Source organism: Pogona vitticeps, chromosome 2 (genome assembly GCF_051106095.1).
Source record: "Pogona vitticeps strain Pit_001003342236 chromosome 2, PviZW2.1, whole genome shotgun sequence".
NCBI classification, from domain to species: Eukaryota; Metazoa; Chordata; class Lepidosauria; order Squamata; family Agamidae; genus Pogona; species Pogona vitticeps.
The window spans coordinates 301,873,892-301,898,965 of NC_135784.1; the positions used below are offsets into that span (position 1 = coordinate 301,873,892).

The following is a 25,074-nucleotide window of genomic DNA, read 5'->3' on the forward strand; positions in this document are numbered from 1 at the left end:
AAGGACGCTTTCCTGTTAAACCAGGGCTTGTTGAACAGAGCATTGCTCCATTTATAACTTTTAAAGTGCTGATTAAAGCAAGCCTCCACCCAGGTAAGATATGTGCCTTTTCCCCTCCATTCTTGTGCTTTTTTTGTTCTTGCTGAGAAACTGGTTTTGTCCCAGGATTTTTTTTTTCCTGCTGGGCATAGTTTAGCCAGAGTTTTCTGTGCAGAACACCTTTTTGAGTGAAAGACTCCCACATCAGAAGGCTTTAACTTAATGCTTAATTACCTTTAAAAATGGCGGGGGGGGGGGAGAAACTCTGAAGACAAACCTGCAGTAAGGAAGGGGATTTATAAAAGATCTATTTTCCAAGATAAATTATTTTCAAAGACATGGCTTTTGCAGTATAGTTGCAAACCCCAGTAAGCTCCAGTCTCCTGAGAAAGAGGTGAGGTTTCCTACTGTTCAAACTGGCTTCTTCAGCTATGCTGTTAATAGCTATCTTATCTGCTGACATATGCTCTCTCTATATATATAGATATATATATAGATATATAGAGGATATTACACAATGGCTAAATCCAGTCACACGTCACAACTAGAGGAGGCCCACTGAATCAGTAGATTTGGCAAATTTTATTTATTTATTGTATTTGTACCCCACCTATCTAGTCGAACGACCACTCTTGGCAGCTGTTCCATACGTTCCACTGATTCAAGTGGATTCTAATTGAAATCTAGTACATAGTGGTTTTGTGACAATATGTGGTCTAGCTATCTTTAGGTTATTGTATAGCTCTCAGCATTACCGTATCAATGCAATTTATCTAACAGAGACCTAATCCTGTATACGCACTGCACCAGTACCCTTTATACAGAGAAACACAGAAGCGCTCAAGATTTTTTTAGTCAGTTTATTTTTTCCCATTTCAGTTTATTAAAAAACTTGTTAATCACAAAAAAAGCTTTGCCTCTTTTTACATATATACAGACACACAATATGAAAAAATAAATAGGGGAGGTTACGGCATTACAAAATCCATTATATACACATATGAAACTTCACAAGATTTTGAGACTTTTTTAAATATAAATAGGTGGCACTTTTCACAGCTAAGGCACAGAAAGCCTTCATTTCTGTGGAACCAAGGAAAACATCAGTGATGCAGGAAAACAAGACAGGATGGACTCCAAGTTACAGTGGCCCAGAAATGTGGAAATTCTCATAGACGGCTGACAGAGATGCCAATAAGTGACAGCTCTGCTTTTTTGTGTGACCCACAAACATTTGACCTTCAACTGGGCTCTTCCATAGCTTGTCTGTACAGCCAGATTTTCTAACCAAGGCACAACTTGAAAAATAAATGGAGGTTTCACTCATACTTGGAAAGTATGTGTGAAAGGGTGGAAAGAAAAGAGTAAAAAGGAAATGTAACTATTGAGCTACAATGGAAGCTATCCCCTCATTTTTCTGATCTTAGGGATAGCTACTGACTGAAGAAAGCCAGCCTAAAAACCCTGGTGCTACAGAAATGTCACCAGCCTTATTATTACAAGTAGTATCTTATTGTTAGAGATGGGTGGATCGTGCATCTGCACCCGAACCATGGAATTAACCACTCATGGCTTCTAGGCAGGAACAGTCATTTATACAGAGAAGCAGCAGTGGTCCCCTCTCTTGCACGGGCCCCTTCGGCTTGCCTGAACCTTGTGTTGTGGTATCATTACATTTACCGTGCACCCAAGTGGTTTTCTCATGGCATACATTGTGAAATGGCTGAGTCCATTAAAGGACCTGGCTTTGAAACAAAACCCCACCCACCCGTGGGAGTGGCCACCAGCTTGAGATCGCTCTATTTACTAAGAGCAAACTCAGGTCTAACTACTATGGTGAACAAGCTGCACTGGGCTTGGTAGGCCACCTAGTTAGGCAACGTTGGCCAAGAAGAAAGCTCATCTCCTCAACCTGAGAAATGCCTCCTGCGCAGCAGATATTGTAATTGCTAGGAGTTGCAGAAGTCACAGAGAAAGAGAGCTGGCAGGAATTAATCAACATTGGCCAGTATCCTAACTACTCATCCCAACTACCAGAAACCCATTGGTTTAGCTGCTGGACAGTCAAACCAACACTTATGTACATGCTACTGAGTCTATAGGTTTACAGGGTATTGACTTATGTGTGAACCCTCCCTTCACTTATGCCAATTTATCTCTTTTTGTATCAACAACTACCTCAGCTTTCTTGCTGGTGTGCCAGAAGTCAAGACGCTGGCCTCATTCCAGTGGCTCGTTGCAACAAGAATGGACCCACTACACCAATGGAATTTAGGCAGCCATTGACCTACCTTTCAGCAATGGAGACACTAGGTCTACTGAATCTGGAACTAGCACCAACTGGATTTAGGCCATTACAGTTTAATAATATGGTGAGTTTTAATTAAGAAAAGGAAACATAACATGGACTCCTTTATAACTTTGATCTGAAAAGGTCAAATGAACCAAGGACACGATGTCAACATGAACTGGTTTAAATGGACAGAGTGATCTTTAGTAAAGCAACAGATATATGGCAACCCCATGCAATGTGCATTTTATGATGAGGCAATAAATAACATACAGAAACAGAGGGTGGTGTAAATTAGGGCCATAAGACAGGTTCTCCAGAGGAACCCTTCAGTAAAGGGTTGCGATTGGCATCTTTTTCTTTTAAAAAAATAAGTTATTCTAAAGGTAGCCCCTGAGGCCATAAATATGTGATGCTTTCAAGATGGTAGCCTGGAGACCATAACAAGCAGCCCTTAAATATCAAGCTCTTGCAAGTGTGAGGAAGAAAGGGGGTGGGGGAAGACAACGTTGCAGTTTTTGAAGAATTTGCAGCACCACTTTTAGTCAAGAGTACATTTTTCTTCTGCCGTTGTCTTCTCTCGTTCATTTGGCTAGTCAGGTCTCCAGTGACTATACGGAAAGTCATCCAAGAAACAAATGTTCAGTGTGATCTTGATGCCGATCTGGATGGAAAGCAGGTTGGGAAAGAAGATGTTAATGATTCGAATGCATTTTTTCTTTTTAATGAAGCCTGCCAGCATCGTAAGATAGCTGGCAAAACCCACATCGCGGCTCCAAGGGTTTCTTGGGCTAAGGTTTCTGTTCTGAGCAGCTGGTGGAATGCACAGTTTGACCTAATGGGCAGTGAGCCACAGAACAGATTGGCCGAGGTCTGCTATCCCATAATGGAGGCTTCCATGCACCACAGAAAGTTAAATTTGCTTTACAGTAAAAGCACTCTATCTGAAATCTTTTGAATAAAATTTCCCTATGTGCTTGGTGACAGCTGGTGATCTTTTTGAGCAGACATGAAACTCCACACGTCAAGCTGCAGGTAAATTCTGAAACAATGCCAGCAAATCATCCTCAAGCAGAGTATCAAAAGGTCACATCCAAAAGGGGAGACTTTTGTATCCCCAACGAAGAGCATCACTGGTCTTTCACACGGGAAGGAGATGCAGTATTGTGCTTGGGAATTTCACTGCTTGGACTACAACTCCCAGAACCCCCAGCCAACAGGGCCATCATTTGCAGGTGTTCTAGGAATTGCGATTGAGGCAAAAAATGATCTACAGTACATCCAGGAGACCATTTATGCAGAAAAGGTAAATGACTGTAAGGTAAAGGTAAAGGTTCCCCTTGACAATTTTTGTCCAGTCGTGTTCAACTCTAGGAGGCGGTGCTCATCCCCGTTTCCAAGCCATAGAGCCAGCGTTTGTCCGAAGACAATCCTCCGTGGTCACATGGCCAGTGCGACTTAGACACGGAACGCTGTTACCTTCCCACCGAGGTGGTCCCTATTTATCTACTTGCATTTGCATGCTTTTGAACCGCTAGGTTGGCGGGAGCTGGGACAAGCGACGGGCGCTCACTCCGTCGTGTGGATTTGATCTTACGACTGCTTGGTCTTCTGACCCTGCAGCACAGGCTTCTGCGGTTTAGCCCGCAGCGCCACCACGTCCCTCTAATGACTGTAGTTGCACAATTAAAGAGGTTTAACAATTTCCAGTGCTGGCTGGATAACTCAGTGGTTGAGGTATTTGGCTGCAAAGCCAAAGGTTGGGTGTTCAAATCTCCCCTGTGCCTACTTGTAAGTAGAGCCAGCCTGTGTGGCCTTGGGCAAGCTGCACAGTCCCAGAAGAAGGGAATGATAAATCACCTCCAAGTACTCTGTACTTGGAAAACACTGAAAAGGGTAGCCATAGGTCAGAACTGACTTGATGACACATGATGATGATGATTAATGATTTCCAAGCTTAAGTTAGCAAAAGCCCAGCTGACAGAAGGTCCCAACTTGTGCCAGGAGATCCCTCACTGTTTGCAGGGGAATGGAATGTAAATGGAAGGAGTGCAAACCCTCCTCAAACATAATAAGAAGGCTTACACTGTTTCGTTCTTCTTTTGCCAGCCTTCCCTGCATTTTACAAACCAGAGCTCTTGGCCAGGGGTTATTTTGGTCTCTTGGAGGTCTTCAACACAAAATGTAAGCCTGGAACAAAACAAAAAGATATGGATGAATCCTAAGGTTAACACAACCCATGATGCAGAAGGATTTCCAAAATGGGAGCATACAGCTGCAATCGGCAAGCTTCAGTTTCTGTAACTTTTCAGAGCAAATTAATTAATTCCCCACACAGTTCTTTGGTTGCCAGTCAAATTAGCTGTAGGGCACCTGTAAAGATAATCTAAATAAACGTAAAGGTAAAGGTTCCCTTTGACATTTAGTATAGTCGTGTCCAACTCTAGGGCGAATTGCTCATCCCCGTTTCCAAGCCATAGAGCCAGCATTTGTCCATAGTCCATTTCCGTGGTCATGTGGCCAGCATGGCTAGACACAGAATGCTGTTACCTTTCCACCATGGTGGTACCTATTTATCTATTTACATGCTTTTGAACTGCTAGGTTGGCAGGAGCTGGGACAAGCGACGGGAGCTCACTCCATCACGTGGATTCAATCTTACGACAGCCGGTCTTACGACCTTGCAGCACAGAGGCTGAATGGAATAAATGTAACCTCTAGTTACAAAGGCATGTTGTTGCAGAACATCACGTTCTGTAAGCAAACCGGGAGCAGGACAGTAGTTTCCACAACCCAACTTGTGAGCCTCCCAAAGTCTCCTGGCATGATTGACTGTGTTATGAGTCAAAAAGGAAAAAGTACTAGCCTAAGAGAGATTTACAGTACTGAAAAAGAACATGGAGTCCTATGAAACAAACACACACAAAGAGATCCTTTGTCTATCTAATCATAGTCCACTTTAGTTGATGCTTCTTAGTAGCTGCTTTCTCAGAACTTACTGTTGTGAAGATACTAGAAGAGGTTCTTCTTGCAGTGTTCACCAATCAAATTATATTTAGGGAAAACTGTGTGAAAGTAGAGTGTTCCTTTGAAATAGTCTTCCCGTTAATGAAAGAGTTCTCTTTCCCCAAAGTTAATATGTAAAGATCCTGGTCAGCAGAAAGCATTAATCAGGGTGATTGGCTGCCAATTATTATTCTTAGAGGTGATTGCTTCCTTCAAGTTTGCATGTGTAATTTTAATATGTAACTTGGGGACTTCACACCAGAATAGCAACTGGTGCAAAAATAAAAGACGGGACAGCACATTAGCATGAAGAGAATTCCAAAATCCAGAGTGAGGCATTACTTCTGTCAAGCTAAACAAAAAACAATTGTTGGGGGAGACAAAAATATCTTCAAGTTTTCAAGAATACTTTTTCAGCAGAACAGATGTTTCAAAAGCAAGCACAGGATGGGGAGGAAAAGAATAGAGGTTGAATCTTAAGTTGTCTGCCTGTTGTCCTGGGATTTAGGCTGCACGTCAGGAAACATTTCTTAACTGTTAGAGCAGTATGACAATGGAATCCATGACCTCAGGAGGTCATGAACACTCAATGCTGGAGGCATTCATAAGAAAATTTATTTTATTTATTATTTATTTATTTTATTTATATCCCACCTATCTGCTCGGTTAAGGCAATCTTTGAATAGGATTCCTGAATTAAGCAGGGGGTTGGACTTAATGACCTTATAAGCCCCTTCCAACTCACTTATTCTATGATTCTATGAAGCTGGCTGGTGGGACTCATGGAGAAGTAATCCAAAATAGGAATGTTTCCAAGTTCTGGTTAAAACCAATGAAGCTTTTGTGCTGATGCCTATCTGAAACCTAGGCTACAAAAGAAATGTGTGGCTATGCACAGACTGTCCACAGTCCAGGCTAAGCTCCTTGTCCAAACAATAACTGCACTTACTTCCGCTGAGTTTCACCCGACTTCACACGGATACGCCTGATATGCAACTCTTCGGACAAGTTCTTGGGCTGAGACCAATAACTTTTCAGTCCCGCCCAAAGGCTGTACCAGGTCTGAGTCGAACCATCCCAAGCGAGTTTGATCTTCAGAATATCACCAACATCTTCTTCCGTATAGACGAGGAAGGTGTTTGTGTAATTCAGACCTATCTGCTCATACCTGGAAATGAGAAAAGAGTTTCGTTAAGGAAGCTCAGAAATAGACAGCCACCAAACTCGAAATTTTTGCACAACAGGGTTCCAACTTGTCCTCCCTCCACTCGTTTTCCCTTCTACATCACAAAGAACCAAGTGGATTAAAGAATTGAATGAGAAAGTCACAGGGACTAGAACCTTTAATTTTTCAGCAGACAATTCCCAGAATCAACCCCCTGCCCAATTATTCTGGAAAATGTGGTTCGGGGAGATTTTTGGGTGACATACTGAAATAAGCCATTCCATTAATACATGCAAAAACAGAGAGAGGAGTAACGTTTGTGGGGGAAGGAGTGCTTTGTTTCACTGGGTTTTGGAGTGTCCATTTTGGAAGAGATCAAGAAAGGCTGAGAGATGGATATTATCAATCACAAGCTTACATTTCCAGAGGAAGAGGCTGGGAGTCACCGTTGGTGCCATGCAATGTTACTGAGAAGGTTGGTTCAGCTTCTCCCATGGTTTGATAGCTGAAGACGTGGATTTTCATTTGATAGTGGAAAACTGTGGAAGCACAAGCAAAGGCACTGAAGGCAGAGCCAAGAGTTAGACCTCAAATCCCTTGTTCCATAAACAGACATGGTTTTTGCAAGGCATGTTCCAGCTGGCAAAGACCCGTCTCATCCCTGCCAAATAGCACTGCTTGGGCTTCTGTCCCATTAATACTGATCAGAAGCAGAAAACCACAGAGGATGGTTGAGCTTAAAGGATCTGAAAGCAGCTGCGCTGGCATTCCTTCGTCCTTCCACCCTGCTCTGGCCAAGGAGAAGGTACGACAAGTTCCTCTGCTCCCCTGCACAGCTCGTCCACTTTTACACCAGCAAATCAGTTAACGTCAATGCAGCTATCCCAGCCTAGTGCATGAAGGGTCAAAGCAAGGACAGAGCTACAGTCTAAACTAGTAATTTTTTTGGATTACAGTTCCATATGGGCTGTAGAATTTCTAGCATTCTGATCCACATGGAGAAGTGAAACCTGTCTTGTTGAGATACCTTTAGCGTGAAGAAACTGGAGACTGAGGAGAGGGCTGGTTAGAGGATTCCTCACGCAATATAGGGTGGGTATATTAACACCTGCATAAGGGTCATGTGTCAGAGCAATGGGAACCCAGAAGGGATGGAGCCACCGGCCCATCTCATGGAGTACAAGCTCAGAGGTTGTGATGGAGGGCAGAGTCATTGGAGGTTAGTATACCAGGAAGAAGCAGGTTCTTGGGAAAGTTATGGGGAAATTCAGAAAAGATGCTCTCTAGGAACAGTAAAGGGCAGGGAAGCAACTGGAGAAAAGTGAAAGCCTAGTCCAAATAAAAAATGGCATATTGCATAGCTGTTCTCAGTTGTCAGTCTTTCAGGGCCTGTGAGCATGTCTGCTCTTCATTGGACTGTTTGTGATTTCAAGGGTTTTGAGCATATATGGTTCCCCTTGCAGATGCCTATATCTCTGCAAATCTTGGAATTCCTTCAACCTGCAAGTACCTCCATTTTGTGTATGGGTGGTACCGCTTTGGCTATACAAATACTGGCATTCAAAGCCTGAACAGCTGAAGTGCAAGGAATGACAGATATCATTCTTTAATGAAAAAAACCCACCAGGAGATGTAAATTTGACTAAAGAAACAGGTGAGAATGGCTTCAGAACTTTCCATCTCACTGATAGTCTGTATAACATGTGCCTTTCTTCCATCCTATAGTTTTTCAATTCAAAATGGCACCTCTCTGCAGCGATTTTTAAAAACATTTTATGGTTACTGGTTTGTTACAGGTTTGTGTTTGATTTTTGTAAACTGCCCGAGTAGTGCCTTGCCACACGGTGAGTGGTACAGAAATACAACAAACAATAATTTTAAATACAACCTCAGTATATTAAAAAACAAACACATTGTTTTGGGACTCCCAGAATCCTCCAGGCAACATTAACTATTGCTTAGGGCAGTGGTTCTTAACCTTTGTTACTCAGGTGTTTTTGAACTGCAACTCCCAGAAACCCCAGCCAGCAGAGCTGATGGTGAAGGCTTCTGGGAGTTGCAGTCCAAAAACAGCTGAGTAACAAAGGTTAAGAACCACTGGCTTAGGGCAGTGGTTCCCAACCTTGCATCCCCAGATGTTCTTGAACTAAGATTCCCAAAAGCCTTCACAACTAGCTGTGCTGGCTAGGATTTTTGGGAGTTGTAATCCAAGAACATCTGGGGACTCAAGGCTGGCAACCACTGGCTTAGGATGTTCTGGAAACTGTGGCCTCAAAAAGTGTCTTCTCTCTCTGCTCAACAGACTATCATACATAACAAGGTCTTGTTTGGACCTTAAATGCATGTCATAAGAACCACAAGTTCTCCGAGGGAACAATCTAATAAGCTACTGCCCAAACCCAGCCAGCTTTTTCCAACCACTTTTCTACAGATCTGCACTGGCTTAGCTTGAGGTTGTAAAACAACAACAGTAAACAATAATTCAGTGAACCATTCATTTTCATTGGCAGGTGAAGCCCTGCTGCTCCCTGGCTGGCGGAAGACATTTTGCTAGCTTTGGTGAAGAATCAGATGGTTCATCCTCTTGCACTGTGCCCATTAAAAAGCAGCCACAGGGATGATGAAACTTCATTTCAATATCGCTGTTGCAGGAGGATCAAATGCAACAGGCTAGCTACCAGGGTGGGGACAGGGTGTCCTTTTAATGGATCTCTCTCCCCCCCCCACCTTGATAATGGTCCTCAGTACGTACTACCTATGGTATCTCTCTCCTTCTGGATCATATTACAGCCAGAACTCAGATACCCATTGGACCACAATAAACCATTATCCCCAGCCAGCAGGAATAATGAACAGGAATGGTGGGAGTTGGGGGTCTGATATTTGGGGTGCCAACATAGCACCTGAGCATGCTATAGTTTGCTTCTGATTTCAGAAGCTAATCAAGGTAAGTCCTGGTTAGTTCTTGGATGGGAGACTTCCAGGAAATAACCAATGATCCCCAGGTATAACCAGTGAAGAATTTTACCTAAAACTTCAAGACAGCTGGTGCCAGTCAGAGCTCGTCTGCTGGACTAGATACAGCAATAGTCTGGACTCAGCAGAAGGCAGCTTCCTATATTCTATAGTTCACAATAAATTGAATGAAATTAAACCTTAAAGTAAATCTCAAATCTCAATCTAAACAAAAATGATCCCTACCGTCTTTGTATGGCTTGCAGAGGAAGAGTATCTCCTCTTTCTCTCCCCTCATTTTGTACATCATCCCACCCTAGCAGATCTCCAGGTAAGGCTAGGCATGGATTCAGCCTGAAATTCTGGGGAGCTGTTGCTAGTCAGAGTTGAGAATCCTAATGGTCTAGAATAGATCAGTGGTTCCCAACCTTGTTTCCCCAGGTGTTCTTGGACTAAAACTCCCAGAAGCCTTCACCACTAGCTATGCTGGTCAAGATTTCTGGGAGTTGTAGTCCATGAAAACTTAGGGGCACGAGTCTGGGAACCCCTGGTGCAGATGGACCATGATCTACAGCAGGTTTGTATATTCCTCCAAGTCCAAGTGGACAGCTGTTGTTCTCTGGAAAATAAAAACAAGACACTCTCAGCAAGCAACGAGAGAAGAGAGAGCAGCCTACCTTTGAATGGCATGCCGGCCCGTGTCTTCAAGTACATCTTGCTGTTCCTTTTATTCCTGATTTTCTTGGCATTGTAGCCGATGCTGTTGCAGCGGTTCTTCCGGCAGCTCAGACAGATGCCCTTCTTGAAACGCCCCGAGTCCGTACACTGGAAAGCAAAGCTCTGCTTGTCTTCGTTGACAAGGGAATCCACAAAAAGGTGCACAGAGCGTTCATGTTCGCACCTCACCACTTCCCCAATATCTAGGATGGATAGGCAGGGAGAGACGACAGGAAGAAGGCAGTGAGCCAACCCTCTTGAACATTCTTCACCGCAGCAGAAAAGGGACAAAAAGCCAGATTTATGGACGTTTGGGTCCTTTGCCGTTTTGCACGAGCCAAACTTGGCCACAGATCAGGTGGGCCTCTAGCCAGAAATGTTGTGTGTGTGTATGTGATTCTGTGCCATTGAGTTGGATTTGAGACTTACAGCGACCCTAATAGAGCTTTAAAGGTAAGTGAGATATTTCAGGAGTGGTTTTCTCAGCTCCGCTCCCTCAGTCAGTTTCCATGGCTGAACGGGAATTCAAATCCTGGTCTCCAGAGTCCCTAGTCTGTCAGTCTGTCCACGACACCACCCAGAAATGTTGTACTACAACCAGAAAAGGTACAGTGGAGAAATCGCTGCCAGGGAAGGAGAAAGATTTGCCCACTATGAAAGGGCAAGCTCTTGTCTAGTCATTGCATCATTTAAAATTGCTTTATTTTACATGACACCTCAGTGGGGTTGAATGAGTTTGCCAGGTGCTTGTCAATCATCCCACTGCTTTTGTACTGATTAGTCGGGAAGTACAAAAGGCCAATTTATATTCCAATGAGCGGCTAAGCAGAAGGCTGTCACCGTGCTGTTCCTTTCTGCTTTGCTAGCAAAAAAATGTGAATACTTTTCTTTAATAAAATTCTTAGCATTTGTGAAGCACTACCTTGGCATGTCCAAAGCATTTAACAGACTATTTTCCCTCATCTTTACAAGAACCCTGTTAAAGTCAGGTGGGCAACAGCAAGATCTTGAGGGGGGGGTCATTTTCTCTCTCTCAGACTTCCAACAATCAGGGTACAAATTCATCACTTAGCTGTGAATTTGCTGAACAACCAATCAAGCTGGCCTGCCTCACAGGGCTGTCAGGAGGATAAATAAGAGAAACCCACTCCTATGTTCACTGTTTGAGCCCCATAAAAAAGAAGACCAAGGATGACATTTTGAAAAATATTATCAGGACAGCTGAGGCTAAGGGATTCCTGCCCAAATCTATCATCTGAATTCATGGCAGGGGAGGCACAAACTAACAACTTGCTCTTAGCCTCTGGATTAAGCAGCTACACTACCTTCCCTAGAGAAAACTAGTTTTACAGGCCGTGGGAGTCTTTTCTACCCTACAGTTCACAGAAACCTGCATAGCAGAACTCACAAGAGACAGCAAATTCTGCCCTAGGGGAATGATTTGCCATTAGTAAGATCTTGTGCCTGTTACTTTTTTGGACTGTAACTCCCAGAACGTGGAAACGGAGATCCACCATAAGCTTTTTGATTTCTGATAAATGCTATGCTCATTCTAAGATTGAGTGTGCAATCCTAAACATCAATTAGGAAGAAAAAGAGGCCAAAGGACTTACTCCCATAAGCAAGCGCTCCCAAGACTTCACCAAAGCCACATCCCGGCTGGATGTCTCCTCCATTGGGGTAGATGTCCAGGTGACCCACGGGCATCTGGATCCCAATGCTGATACCCAGGGTTTCCCTGGTATATGTGTGCAAGACATCTACAAAGTCAGCATCGTCAGGAGACAGGCGGCTGTTGGGTTCAACCCCTTCAAACATGGGGCCAGCTGGATCCAAGCCTGTAGCATGCAAGATGCATCGTTAGTCCTTGTCGAGACAGAACCTCCTTGACATTCAGATCAAACTTTCTGTCCACCAGTAAAGCCCTGCCTGCTTAAAGACAGGCTCTCCAGATCTTCCTTATCATCTGTGCCCAGTCCTCTTACTTTAATATGCCTGGGACTAAACATGCACGCAGAGACTCTTAACTTCTCATCCCTCCATTCAACTACACCTGTAATAGAATTACCTCTCGCAAAGGATATTTATTTCCATTATGTGCTCGTTTTCTACTTGCAGAGAACATTCACAGAGAAGAGCATGCCTCCCCTCTCTCCATTTTGTCAACCTATTCTACCACCCTACTTTAAAGCTGAAACTGGGGCCTTCGTTTTACCGGGCATGCCCTGACACCGCATACAGAGGACTTACTTGGCTCCTCATGCCCACAAAGGTGCCTCAAGCAAAAGAACAGGGCACAGAGAAGCCAATGAATCCAAGACCTAGTTCCTTTTGTGAAAGAAACATGAAAGGCTCTATGAGGGCCAGTTTACCTGTGATTCTGCCTACTGTCCCATGTACGTAGTTCCCAGCAAAGCCAGCTGCGTGGGCACCAAGGCTGTAGCCAATCAAGTGGACATTTTGGAGACGGAAGCCCTCTTTCTTCTGCAAAAGTAACGATGATAATATCAATCAAACATTATAAGTAAGCTCCTGCAAGGATAACAACAAGGTTAGCCTGCTCTTATTCTGACCGGAGGTTAACAAGCTGTGGCTCTGTGGCCGCATGTGGTCCTTGGTTGCTTTCTATGGGCTCCCCAATGACACCAAGAGGCCACTCGACTTTCCTCCAAAGCTGGGCTGTGGGGAGGAAAAACAATGCTACTTCTGAGCTCCTAAACCAGGTTCCCAATCTTGGGCAACCCAGGTGCTCCTGGACTGTAACTTCCAGAGGTCTTCACCACCAGCTGTGCTGGCCAGGATTTCTGGGAGTTGTAGTCCAAAACATTTGGGAACCCAAGGTTCGGAACCACCGTTCTAAGCCAATGGCCCCCAGCCTTGGGTAACTCAGGTGATTTTGGACTACAATTCCCAGAAACCCCAGCAAAGGCTTCTGGGAACTGCAGTCCAAGAACACCTGGGCTACCCAAGGTTGGGAGCCACTGGTCTAAACATGTGTTTATCTACTGGCAGCTGGGGCCAATCAAGCAGCTTTGCAACTGCTAGGGATGGGGAGAAGAAGAGAAAAGAGGGCATGTGTGATGGGGTATGGGAGTGGTGTTTTTGTGCACACACAGACATGTGTGCATCCGTTTCCAGCCAGCTGGGGATGTGGCCTTAGAGGCTAGTAAGGTTCTGCATTCCATTTTAGATCCAGCAGGATGCAGAGCAGAGACAGAAAGGAAGCAAAAAGGGGGAAAAGCAGAACAGTATCATCATGAGTATTCTGGGGTCATTCTGTGAAACTGGGTATCAAATCCTGAAATCCTCTCCAGGAGGAGGGTATGGTATATTAATTTTTAAAATAAAAAAGTAAACACACACCACAAGTAATTCTGATCCAAACATCGCAAGCTAGTTTTCTGCTAAACAAAATCTTGAGATTGCACAGAGAAATTAAACCAGCAAAAAAAAAAAAAAATCATGGATGGGGGGAAACAAAGCACTTAAATCCCAAACCTTTGGAATGGTAAATCCCCCCACCATCACCCAAAACTCAAGTTTCTCTAATCTTCTTTTTAAAGGATTCATAACATGTATGTATGGGAACGGAGGTGCGCTGGCAAGTGCAACAAACCAGCAATTTTCACATAAGAATGAGCCAAAAGGGTTGTTTTCTTAGTCAGAGAGCAACCAGCTAAGATCGCATCAAAGTACTGAGTAAGAGTAAAGGCAGTAGACCTGTAAAAGCATTAAAAGTAGATCACACTCATAACTTTCCTAAATGAAAGTAGCAGTAAATCAGAGTTTGAAATTTTTTTTCTCGTTTTTTGGACTACAAATCCAAGCTGGGGGATGCTGGAATTTGTAACAACAACAAAAAAATAATAATTAATAAACTCCCCTCCAAGCTCTGTGTGAATACAAATTCAGTTTGTATAAGAGAATCTCAATAAGCAATACCTTCTGCGCATGCATCTAGAGTGTGGCACAGGGCCTGCTTTGCAGTGCAGCAAACGGTCGTTCCTGCTAGATCTTGTAGCAAAAAAAAGTCTGCATTGATACAGTGCCCCGTTTGATGCAAGTTTAACATATTTGCACATTTAAAAAACAAAAAACAAAAACTGTGTGGCCCTGAAGAACTTCTGCTCACACATTTTACCTGTAACCAATCAAGTAGTTTCGCAACCTCTTTTCCAACCACTCGGGTGTTGTTGACAGCGTTGGTGTAGAGCTGGTGTGCAAGGGGAAGCCAATCAACCACCACGATGTTGGCATCCTTTTCTCTCTTCTGCAGAGCCAACACAAGGGTATCCAGCCATCTTTCAATCAAGCCACTTGTCTGGAGAAAAGAATCAGTATTAGGTTCTTTTCTGATCATAGAAAGATCAGAAGTCCTGTTGTTATGGAAGGTTTTCCAATACTGACTAGGGTGTGTTTCAGTAGCCACCTTGGTGTTTTTTTTTTTAAATAACAAGCATTTCAGCAAATAAGTTAGTGCTTGGAAGCAGTGGCTAACCTGAACCCCTCAACCTGTTTTCAAAAACCCTCTGTGAATGGGCAGCTCAGCCTAATGGCAAGAGTCACGTCCTCCCTTTCCCACTTGTAGAGTAGGAAGCAAGAGTGATGGGAGAGATCGGAAACAAGAGGGAAAAGAGAGAAAGAGGGGAAAAGCCGCAGGGTGGGGGAGAGAGAGACCAAAAAATGGGTGACATAGAGACAAAAAGAGGGCAAAAAGGAAAGAAAATGAGATACGAAGGCAACAGAGAAAGAAATACAGAGGATACAAAAAGGGAAGAGAGAGGAAGAAAGAGAAGAGATGACAGTGACATAGGAAGGGATGAGAGCGGAGAGAAGAGAGCGACATACAGAGAAAACAGGTGAAAGAGAGAAAAACATGCTGTGAACTGCCAGCATGCAACCCGCAGCAAATTGGCCATTACTCCTCAAAGGAATGTTTGTTGATTTATTGCATTTAGGCAGTTGATTTATTGCATTTAGGCATCAGCCATTGAGTGGCGGAGCCAGTATTCTGGGCAGTTTACAAAAGCTGAAACACTCCCAATTACCCACCTTAAATGAAAATGAACTAATCATGATGACAAAGAACTCCCCCCCCCCAGAAGTGACAGACAAAAATGAAATTTGGATAGGGGAAGGATGTTCTTGAAGGCCTCCTTGAAAAACCTGGTCCTAACAAGTTTCCTGAAAGATAGGAGGGTTTTCACCCTCAATTTGCCCTCAAAAGAAAAAAAAGGGCCCACTCTCTGAATGCTGAATTCTAAGAAAGTTGCTACCCAGCACCGGTGACCTTGCCCAACCTATGTCAGACCTGTTCAAGAGTCCTGAGTATCTTGTACACCTACATTATTTACATAATTAGCAAATAACCCGGAATTTGGTACAGTGGTGCCCCGTATAGCGAGGTTAATCCGTTCCGGATTAACCTTCGCTATACGAAAACATCGCTGTGCGGGTAAGGAAAGCCTATTGGAACGCATTAAACTTAGTTTAATGCGTTCCAATAAGCGTCCAAACTTACCCCTCCAGCGATCTTTTCGCGTCCGGCGGCCATTTTGGAGCCGCCGATCAGCTGATCGGCGGCTCCAAAATGGCCGCCGGATGACCCGAAATGGCCCCTATCAGTGTTTTCGCGCCCTCCCCTTGCTTACGGAGGTCGCGAAAACGCTGCAGGGGGCATTTCGGGCCATCCGCGGCCATTTTGGAGCCGCCGATCAGCTGTTCGGCGGCTCCAAAATGGCCGCCAGACGCCCCAATCGTCGCAAAGCGAGTGCGGTGATTGGGGCTGATCCGTATAGCGATCCCCAAAAAGGGATCGCTATACGGATTCTTCGTTAAACGGTGCGCTCGTTAAGCGAGGCACCACTGTACTTCCAAAGAAGGCAACCTATAATTTTCTGGCTTTCAGCTTCATATTTCCAGAATGGGGATAATGCACTTCTAACTTGCTGTTAATCACGTCAGGCAGCACCTTCGGGGTCAAATCTCTGGAGCCCCTAAATCCAGGGCTTACTCTCCCCCCCACCTAACAACATAAGGGAAGAGAGAGGAAGAAAGAGAAGCTGCTCTCCCCAGAGTAGAGCTGGGAATTTCACTTTGCTGGAAATGTAGCTGTCCTTCCCCAGAAAAATAAAGAACTTGATGCAGACAGGAGTACACCTCGAGGCAAAATCTGGAGCCGGAGTCCCAGAGGCATTTCGTGTCATTCTGGCAACTCCTGCAATGTTGCTGGAACCAGTTGTATTGGCTCTTGCCTTTCCATTGGACTATTTCAGCGACGTGGCGAGGGGGGATTTGCTGCTTGGGTAACAGCTTATCCTCCATATTATTTTACCCAGGCTTCATGCTCTGGAGAGGACACTCCAGCTTCACATACAGTGTCAAAACAACACGGAAAGAGATTGCCACTCTCGAATTAGCCTTCTCAGCCACACTAGACGCTGTTCCAAGTCCTCCATACAGAGCACATGACCATAGTCTCTCGAGACCGAAGGATGCCTAACGCAAGTGCTGACTGTCCCATGGAAGGATCTCTGAATGAAAACGGAAGAGGCAGAACAGACAGCTTGCTACCTGAAGTGGCAGGTGAACTCAGACAACCTCTGCACAGAGAACAATCCTGCCATTATCTCGGACCAGCCGGTTTATTACGTGTCACTGCTGGCTTTTTATCTTGCTGTTATCTTATCTGTTTCACTGGCATTATTTGATGAATGGTGTTTTTTTTACTTGTTTTATACACGGCCCAGAAAACATTGGCTAGGAGCATGAGAAGAACTTTTTCCGGGTGAGACCAAATGGAGGCCAGCGCCCTGTGTTGTACAGTAGGCCCCCAGTGGCCCCACAAGACATTTACAAACGGTAGAAGAGGGCAACCCAAATTCCCTCTTTGATTTCCCAGCAACTGGCATTGGGAGGCATAAGCGCTCTGATCCTGAATACTGCTACATATCAGGGATAAAGGGGAAAGAGAAAAGACATATGGTAGCCCTATTATGATTATTATAATAGCCTGCCTTTCCCCACCACCATCAAGACTTCAAAAGGACATTAATCTACCTTTTTTAACCCCAGAATCCTGCCGTGAGATAGGATAGCTCAAGACACTGTAGTCAACACAACGTTACCCTGTGAGTTTCACAAATAAGAGATTTGAACCCACGTCTCTACAGTCCTAACCCAAACATCCCAGAGGATCCAGATTCTTCCAGATGTTCTGTTGGACTAGTGAGTTCGAAACCTTATTAAAAGAACAAATCAGGCACCACTTCCACCGCATTCCTATTTGAGTTGGAGACAAAGGTTTAGTATTTGCAGACATAACGCCCAGCCCTGATGTCTATTATTTTAAGGGCCCAGTGCACTAACACAAAATGGTGACTCTGGTGGGATTTTCTCATGCTCCTTTCCTTGCCAGCATGAGAGTTCTGAGCCTAACAATTCTGAGAATCAAAATAGACGATACAGCATAAACTACAAGCAGAGCTCCCTTAAGATGTTCACTTTGTTCCTTTACCCTAGGCACCACGTTTCTTAATTCAGCACAAGTTGCAAATTATCTTGCTCTTGCTTTGTGATTGGTCACTGAGAGGTAAGCCCGGACTTCATTTGTAAGCCGATTACTCAGGAATGGGAGATTTAAAATAACGCATCTCTAGAGGGAAAACATTGTAGCAACTACTTATTGTAAAGCAGATGTCTTCTCTAGTTCTACCCTCAGTTGCTGGGACAACCATTTAAAAAAAGAGAGAGTCAAATAAGACACCACATTTAGCATGTTTTTAAAAAATATGTTCTTTGCAGGGCTGGAAGATGTCTGCTTATCACAGCATCTTGCATTTAGCATACTTTGCTTTGCAACTGGCCACTGGAAAATCAATTTAGGCTTCATTTGCAATATGATTTCAGAGGAACTAGATTTCTAAGGAAATCCCATCTTAGGAGGGAAAACAGGTTAATCAAAGTTAAAAAGTCAGTACAGTGGGGATTGTCTGGCAATTGCATTCCGAAAAGCTCTGCCAAGAATATTCCTCCCTGCTTTTTCCAGGCCCTTCTCTCTCTAGCTATTTAATACTGCAATCCACTTACTGTCCATCCATGAATAATAAAAAAACTTTTAGCTGAGACATTGAACTTGCAGTCTTCGAGAAGCTGGTCTTGGCCGGTTTTAAGACTGCAGTCTTTGTCTTCTGGCTCTGTCATAGTACGGACATTGAATTGCACTTGCATTTTCTGAATTGTGGTAGCTGTGGATAGCTCTTCTTCCAGGTGTAGCAGGTGAGATACGCTGTTATCTAGAATGAAAGGGATTTGAAATTAAAATACAATAAAAAGATATACTCTAAAAAGTACTAACCCTAAGTACTGACAAGAAAACCTCAAGATAAGGGCTAATGTCCAAAGGGACCCCCACCACTACAAATTACATCTTTTAAAATTAAATTGCATGCCATCATCAACTCCATTCCAACTTATGGCAAGCCCTTCTAAGGCTTTTTTTTTTTTAAAAAAAGATACATTCTGGGCACCATTTATCTTGCCCACGTAGTGTGGCTCTTCTCCTACAAAGGCACTGTGGAAATTTGATCTCTGACCCTGCAGCTAGGTACCCAACTCACAGAGCTACCGGAAACTTTCTCATTCATTTACCTACAAGTCCATAGTTATATCCTGACTTTTCCTTGGGCTTCGTTGTGTAGAAAGGAACAGACTTTCTGCAAGGGACTCTCACTCCCACGTACCTCCTGTCCAAGCTACCTGAGGCTCTTCTGAAAACTCACCCCATGCACCTATAGAGGCCAACAGTGGTTGCCGTTGGCCAAGGACTCAACCAATGTGAATGACTTGGCCTAAACAGCTTTCTTTCAAAGGCCATTGCAGCTGCAAAGGGCAGCAACCCCACAGCTGGTAACACTGAGCACTTTTTGAAGTTTCCCCCCACATCGTAATATACTGCAAAACCACCACAGGTGCAACGCAGCCATGTGCAAAATCCACAACAAGGTTGGATGTCTCTTGGGCCATTCAAAGGTGAGCTTTTGAGTCTTGTAGGACTCTTCATTGGGCTAAGTATTGTAGAGTGAGGGTGCAGAGAAACAGAAAAGCTCAAACCCATCCCGGCCAGATGTTAAAGCTGCAGCACCTGTGTTCAAGTTAAACAAGTTAGAAGTTGGTTACGCAAGGGGAAACAGGATCATTCCTGTTAGCCTTGCATGCTCTCTTTGCCGAGTACATGCACAGAGCCAACACACATATAATGCATATACAGGCAAGCTTTGTAGGCATCATCAGGAACCATGTCAAATGCTTTTTCCCACATCGGGTGTGCACAGATTCACACTTAAGCTCTGCACACATAAGGTGGAACCTCATAGAGAATAGGGTAAAGTATACAGAAGACATGTCCCTCACATGAGTACTGACCCTGCAACAAACTAGTATGTGTACAATCCTAGAAAGTCTTCTAGAAGCTTTGTAAGGCATCCTGCATGTATTCAGAATCCAACTGCATGTCTTACCTATTTTGCTCACTCAAGCTCTTGTGCTAAAAGACAGAATTTGAAAAAACAACTTTTCTGCATTATAATTCCCAGAATCCCCCAGCCAATATAATTGCTAGCCATGCTGATTTGGAGATTCTAGAATCTGGAATTCAAAAAATATATTTTTTTAAAGTCTAGAAAAGCTGGTCATTTTTAAACAAGGCTCATCTGCGCTTGTGTCATGGACAGCTCTTAAGAAGAGGATAACATCAAAATCCAGTTAAGAAAACGTTTAGTCAATGGCCCAAATCCTGTTGCTTATCATAGTAAATCACAGTAAAAGAAGCCCTTTGAATCAATAGAGATTTGGCGAGTTATCGCCTCCATAAGTTCCATTGATTCAAATGAGTCTACTCTAACTGTGACTTACTTTAACATAGCAAGTTGCAGTTAGAGTGGGTCTATTTGAATCAATAGAATTTACAGAGGCGCTGACTCATTAAAGCTCTTTCATTCAATGGGCTTACTCTACTGTGATTTACTATGCTAAGCAACAGGATTTGGGCCATGATGTGCCATTAATTAGGAGTACTTTTTCATCTCTGAAGGCCTGGCTGCCCAGTTGTATTCACCTTCATATTCTTTTAGCAAATTTTTTTAGCATACCCTTTATCTTGAGATAAAGAACCAAGACATTTGCTCTTTTGTTTATAAAGGAAGCCGAAATGACAAGGATACTCAAAAAAGTGGTGAACCCAGTACATTAGGGAACATTTCAACTGCATGTAGGCAACATGTAAGATGAAACTGTGAAATCCCAATAAAACAAGGAGAATTACCATATATATAACAGTTACATCACAGCTGCAAGTTCATTTTATTTGTTAAAGCTGCAGAACCTGCTAAGCAACCAAGACTGAGTATGCAGTATAGCAATCAAAGAGAAAGTGCCATGCCCTGACTCCCCTTTTCTTCATACTTGGCTGATGAAATTTCAGAGGGCTGGACCCATCCCTGAACATTTTGCTCCCTAAGATAGGGACAAAGATAGTGGACCCCTCTCAAATTTTATCTCGGCTCCAAGTTTGAAAATATTGAGTTCTAAACGATGTTTAGTAAGGCATTAAATTTTTTCCCCATAGGTTTAAAACCCTATTTTTGCACTATCTGATTCCATAAAAAGAAAATGAAGAGAAGGTGTTTGTGATGTAAGGATTCTGCCATATTTTCCTGCACTGCTGATCCCTTAGTGGCCACACCCACTGGGGTATTCTGGAAGCTGTAGCATTCAAACGCAATCCCCCTAAATTTCTTAGGAGCCACAGGACTTTATACCTGTGAGGAGCAAGCGACTTGCAGGAGAGCAGGTGAGCTGCAGGCTAAGTGCAGGATAAGTCATGTGACCCAGAAAGCTGCCTTCCTGTAGAAGGCTACAGCTTGGGGGACTGACACATTTGTCCCCTGAGACGGTTGCCCTGCTCTGGCTAAAGTCTACTGTGATTTACTGTTATCTTGCTGCAAGGACAACAGTTGACAGAAGGCTTCACAGAATTAGAATACAGCACAAGCATCCTCTTGCTTGCTGCTTTTGGGTAAGTTAATTAAAAATATACTTCTATGCATTTTAGAAGATACTAGAAGATTGTTTCACCATTTTAATAGTTTTTTTTTCAAATGGTTGTGTCATTTTCATTATTCAATAATTTGTTGATTGTTGTTTTGCGTTGTAAACTGCCCAGAGTGGCCTTCGGCTGGACGAGTGGTATATAAATTAATTGAACGAATTAACATTGACTGAGAAATGAACTCGACCATGTTAAGCAATGTTTACCCCTCCAGCAGAATGGGCACAGGAATTCACCCACCATCAAAACCAGCTTTGTGTTTTTAAGGTTTAAGATATAGGCAGGTCTAAGTTTCTGTCTCATAGCAATCAGCGCATTTCAGCTAGGCAGCAAATCTGCAAACAGTCAAGAGCTCCTGAGCATATTCAGACTGCCTTTCCTTCCCTGGGCAAGGGGAAATTAACTGCTGCAGATACTGTACATGGTTTTGCTTATCAAGCTACAGGCAAGACTAAATGTTTTAAAACAGGGGAAGTGTCATCTAATGGTTACTTCTTCATTCCCAGAGGATATCTTTATGAACACTACCCTCAACCTTAATTTTAAAATTAAGAACTCATTGCATAGCAAGAATTTCTCAAGGATTTTCTATTAATAGCAGGGCAACCATGCTGGCGAGCTCAACGCCTTTAAATGTGACACCCTGCTGACATAAATCAAGGGCTGTGTTTGCACAGTCATCAAAGAGCAAACTAAAATAAAGTAAATGAGGGTGCAACCTCATGTCTCCACAGACACCAATCCCATTGAGTCCACACGGCCCACTCCTACCCACAGGTAAGCAAGAGTAAGCGGGCACCAGCCATACCAGTTTATTTTCTAGCCTGCATGCAATTCTCCGTTAGCAAAAGATTGTGCTATTCTGAAGCTCCGGCTGCTTTCAATGGTCCTCGAACAGAAAAAGGCCCTAGAACCGGATTTTAAAACTCTTTTTAAGAGCCCAGCCACAGACCACAGAGAAAGGAAAGTGGTGTGCTTTTTTTTAAAGTAAAAATCAGCCAGGAGAGGACAACAAAAATGGCACCAGGCCAGCTGTTCTTCCAACGTTTTCATTCTGCAACCTAGTCACTTTCCCAATGTTCTGGACTCCCACTATCCTGGCTGAGGATGACGGGAATATTGCTAGTCCAACACAGCTGGAGGCAGTGATGTTACCTCCACTTTGGGTCATACGCGGTCTTATCTGAAAGTCATACATTTTCTTGAGAAGGCAACAAAGGCAGAGCGCGTCTCCTCCCAAGTATCCCCTTCTTATGTGTCCAAGGCGCGCATGCAATGCTAGACTTGATCTCACCCCGCAGGATCCAAAGCGGGGCTTACTCCAGCTACTTTGTACTACCCGAACACAACCAACCCTGCCCGGGGCCAGAACGCTCCGGTCCCCCCCCCCCCCCCGAAATGCCTCTCTTTCCGAAGAACCTCTCCAGTCACAGCCCTTAAAAAGCAACGTGTCGAAATGCTGCCCTCTTGGAACAAGGCGCAGGTGCGCTCGCGCAACTTCTCCTCCAGGGCAGCCCGAGCCACGCACGTGGCTCCACTCCTCTAGGTTCCCCCACACACACACCAACCTCGCGAGGTAGACCAGGGGGAAAGAACGATCCGTCCCGCGTTACTCGCTGAGGAGCTGAGCCTGGATCTCTCAAATCTCCTCGCGGTCCTCTGGCCGCTACCCCACGGGCGCATTCCGGGACGAGGCCCGCTCCAAAGGGGTTTCCCCCAAATCCGCGCAGGTGCAAGCAACACGCGCGGGCCTCTCCCGTCGCCCAGACCACCACCCCACCACCCCACCCCACCCCCATCCAAGACACCCCACCATCGGCCGGCTTCTTCCCGTCGCTACCGCTGCACGGATCGCCCGCACAGCCGCCACCACACACCCCCGAGCCCGGGCATCCGCGCCGGGGCTGCGCGACCAGACCCCGGAGGCGCCGCGCTCTCTAGCCGGTTGGCGGCTGGAAAAGTTTTACCTCCCCGAGGCAGCGCTCCGTCCGGTTGGGAGGCGGCGCTCCCCGCGTCCTCGGCGGAGGCGCAAACCCCAAAGCGCAGCAGCAAAAGCAGCGGGAGAGCGCAATTGCTCATCTCTTTGGGGAGCCACGCGGAGGTCGGCCGGCGCTGCGAAGGGCCAACGGTTCAAGAGACGGGAGGGAGGGAGAGAACGAGCGAGCCCCGGCCGGTCTCGCTGCCTGCTTGCCGACGTCCCCGGAGGAGGAGGAGGAGGAGGAGAAAGAAGGAGAGCCACCCCGGCGGCTGGAGCCCAAGACGCGCGCCGCTCCCGGGGCTCCTTTCTAAATACTACTCGGCCAGGGGGGCGCGTCACCTGACTCGTGGCCAGATGGGCTGGGACTTTCGGCGGGGGGGCGGCCTGAGGAGCGCCGGGGGCTCCTGATTGGTCACGCCTCCCTGACGTCGAGGGGAAAGCCGGCCAAAATGTGAATGAAAGGGCGACACACCCACCTCGGAGGAGAAGGGAACGCGGGGAGGGAGGAGAGGGGAGGCCGCCCACCAGCCACCAGCCGGGCGGCGCGTCTCGCTTCCAGACGGAGGGGAAAGGGGCTCGGAAAAAAAAAGGGAGCAGGAGCCCCCCCCAGGAGAAAAGTCGAGGGGTGGGGGTGCGTGGGGGTGCTCCTCCCCGTTTTTACGCGCCCCGACCACGCTTTCTCTTCATTCATTCGGTGGTATAGTCCCACACAACGGTCTTTACCGGTCCCAGAGCCTTGAGGAACAAGCTTTACAGGCATCACCCTTCGGGGACTTGCAGGCGGCCTGCATCATCCCGGGGAAGGCGGGGGGGGGGGACGAAGAAGGCGCGCTCTGCTGGTTTAGGTACATTCAGGCCAACTTGGTCTTTAAAGGGCCCCAAGGTTTCTGGTGGTTGTTTTCCCCACCCACCCATCTACCTACCTCCGCTGCAAGAGAGGAACAGGACAATTCCGTGTCTGGATTTGTGCGGGCGATCCTAACATGTTTCCTTGCCCTAGGACTGAGGGGCTTGAAAAGGAAATTGACCTTGAATTTATTGCTGGGCTACCTCCTTGAGCTTGCTCCCACTCACTTCCTTTAAAAAAAACTTAGTTTCCAAGCTCTGTTAAAAATCTGCAAAGTGAATGCATGCGCTGGGGCCCAGCTTTAGGACTGACAGGATTCGAAGCAAAGGGCTGGTTATTGCCCTTTTCCTCTCTCCCCCGCCCCCCCCAAGGCTTATGTGGCTGTGAGATGGTGGGGTTCCACACAGCACTTTGCATCAAGGCCCAGCCACCCCCTTTCCCCTTCCCCATAATTCCCCACAGTAAGGCCTGGTCAAAGGGACTATGAAAGCCAGCCCTAACGACTGTGTACCCACTCCTGCTCTGATTTTGCCCACTTGGGCGGTGCCTTCTTCCCCACCAACCACAGCGGGCACCGACTGCCCCACTCATGCAGTCGCCCCCTTCCTTCATCCCCCAAGGAACATAAGCCTGGTTGGTGTGCTGGAGAAAACACCACTGCGCTATGGCCTCATTCACCTGGGTTTTCCCCGAGGTGGGGGTGGGGAGCACCATCTGAATAGCCGGGGGTTTCCCTTTGTTACACAGATGACACAGGATTTCTGAGAAGCTTTGTTCTCTTGCCAATAGAATCAGAATTGAGTTTGAAAGAGGGATACTGGAGGAACTACATCACCCAGAATTCTTAGAATGAAGTGGAGCTCATCACATGTGACAAGGTTGCTAGATTTCTCCCCCCTCCCTTGCCCCCATTCTCATAGAGCTACTGGCAGCTAGAAAGTGAACATGTTTGGTCTGCTAGTCCTCAGAT

The 25,074-nt window shown here is 45.4% G+C and overlaps 1 protein-coding gene across 1 annotated transcript; it reads right to left on the reverse strand.

Annotated features, from left to right (window-relative positions):
* Nucleotides 1-2,497: 2,497 nt before the first annotated feature.
* Nucleotides 2,498-23,492, reverse strand: LIPG (lipase G, endothelial type). Its single transcript, XM_020813494.3, has 10 exons — nt 23,247-23,492; nt 18,261-18,466; nt 14,314-14,493; nt 12,545-12,656; nt 11,786-12,010; nt 10,133-10,375; nt 6,919-7,039; nt 6,285-6,503; nt 4,415-4,519; nt 2,498-2,993 (listed from the first exon to the last, which is right to left on the reverse strand). Exons 1-10 carry the CDS (start codon nt 23,356-23,358, stop codon nt 2,972-2,974), a joined length of 1,545 nt encoding a protein of 514 aa, XP_020669153.3. The 5' UTR covers nt 23,359-23,492; the 3' UTR covers nt 2,498-2,971.
* Nucleotides 23,493-25,074: the final 1,582 nt, after the last annotated feature.

Excerpts from the sequence above, each read along its gene's own strand:
- LIPG (XM_020813494.3), bottom strand. The coding sequence starts at position 23,358 with ATGAGCAATTGCGCTCTCCCGCTGCTTTTGCTGCTGCGCTTTGGGGTT. Across the intron at positions 14,494-18,260 it reads TTATTATTCATGGATGGACA|ACAAGTGGCTTGATTGAAAG; the intron begins GTAAGTGGATTG and ends TCTTTTCTCCAG. Across the intron at positions 6,504-6,918 it reads CAGCCTCTTCCTCTGGAAAT|GTATGAGCAGATAGGTCTGA; the intron begins GTAAGCTTGTGA and ends TCTCATTTCCAG.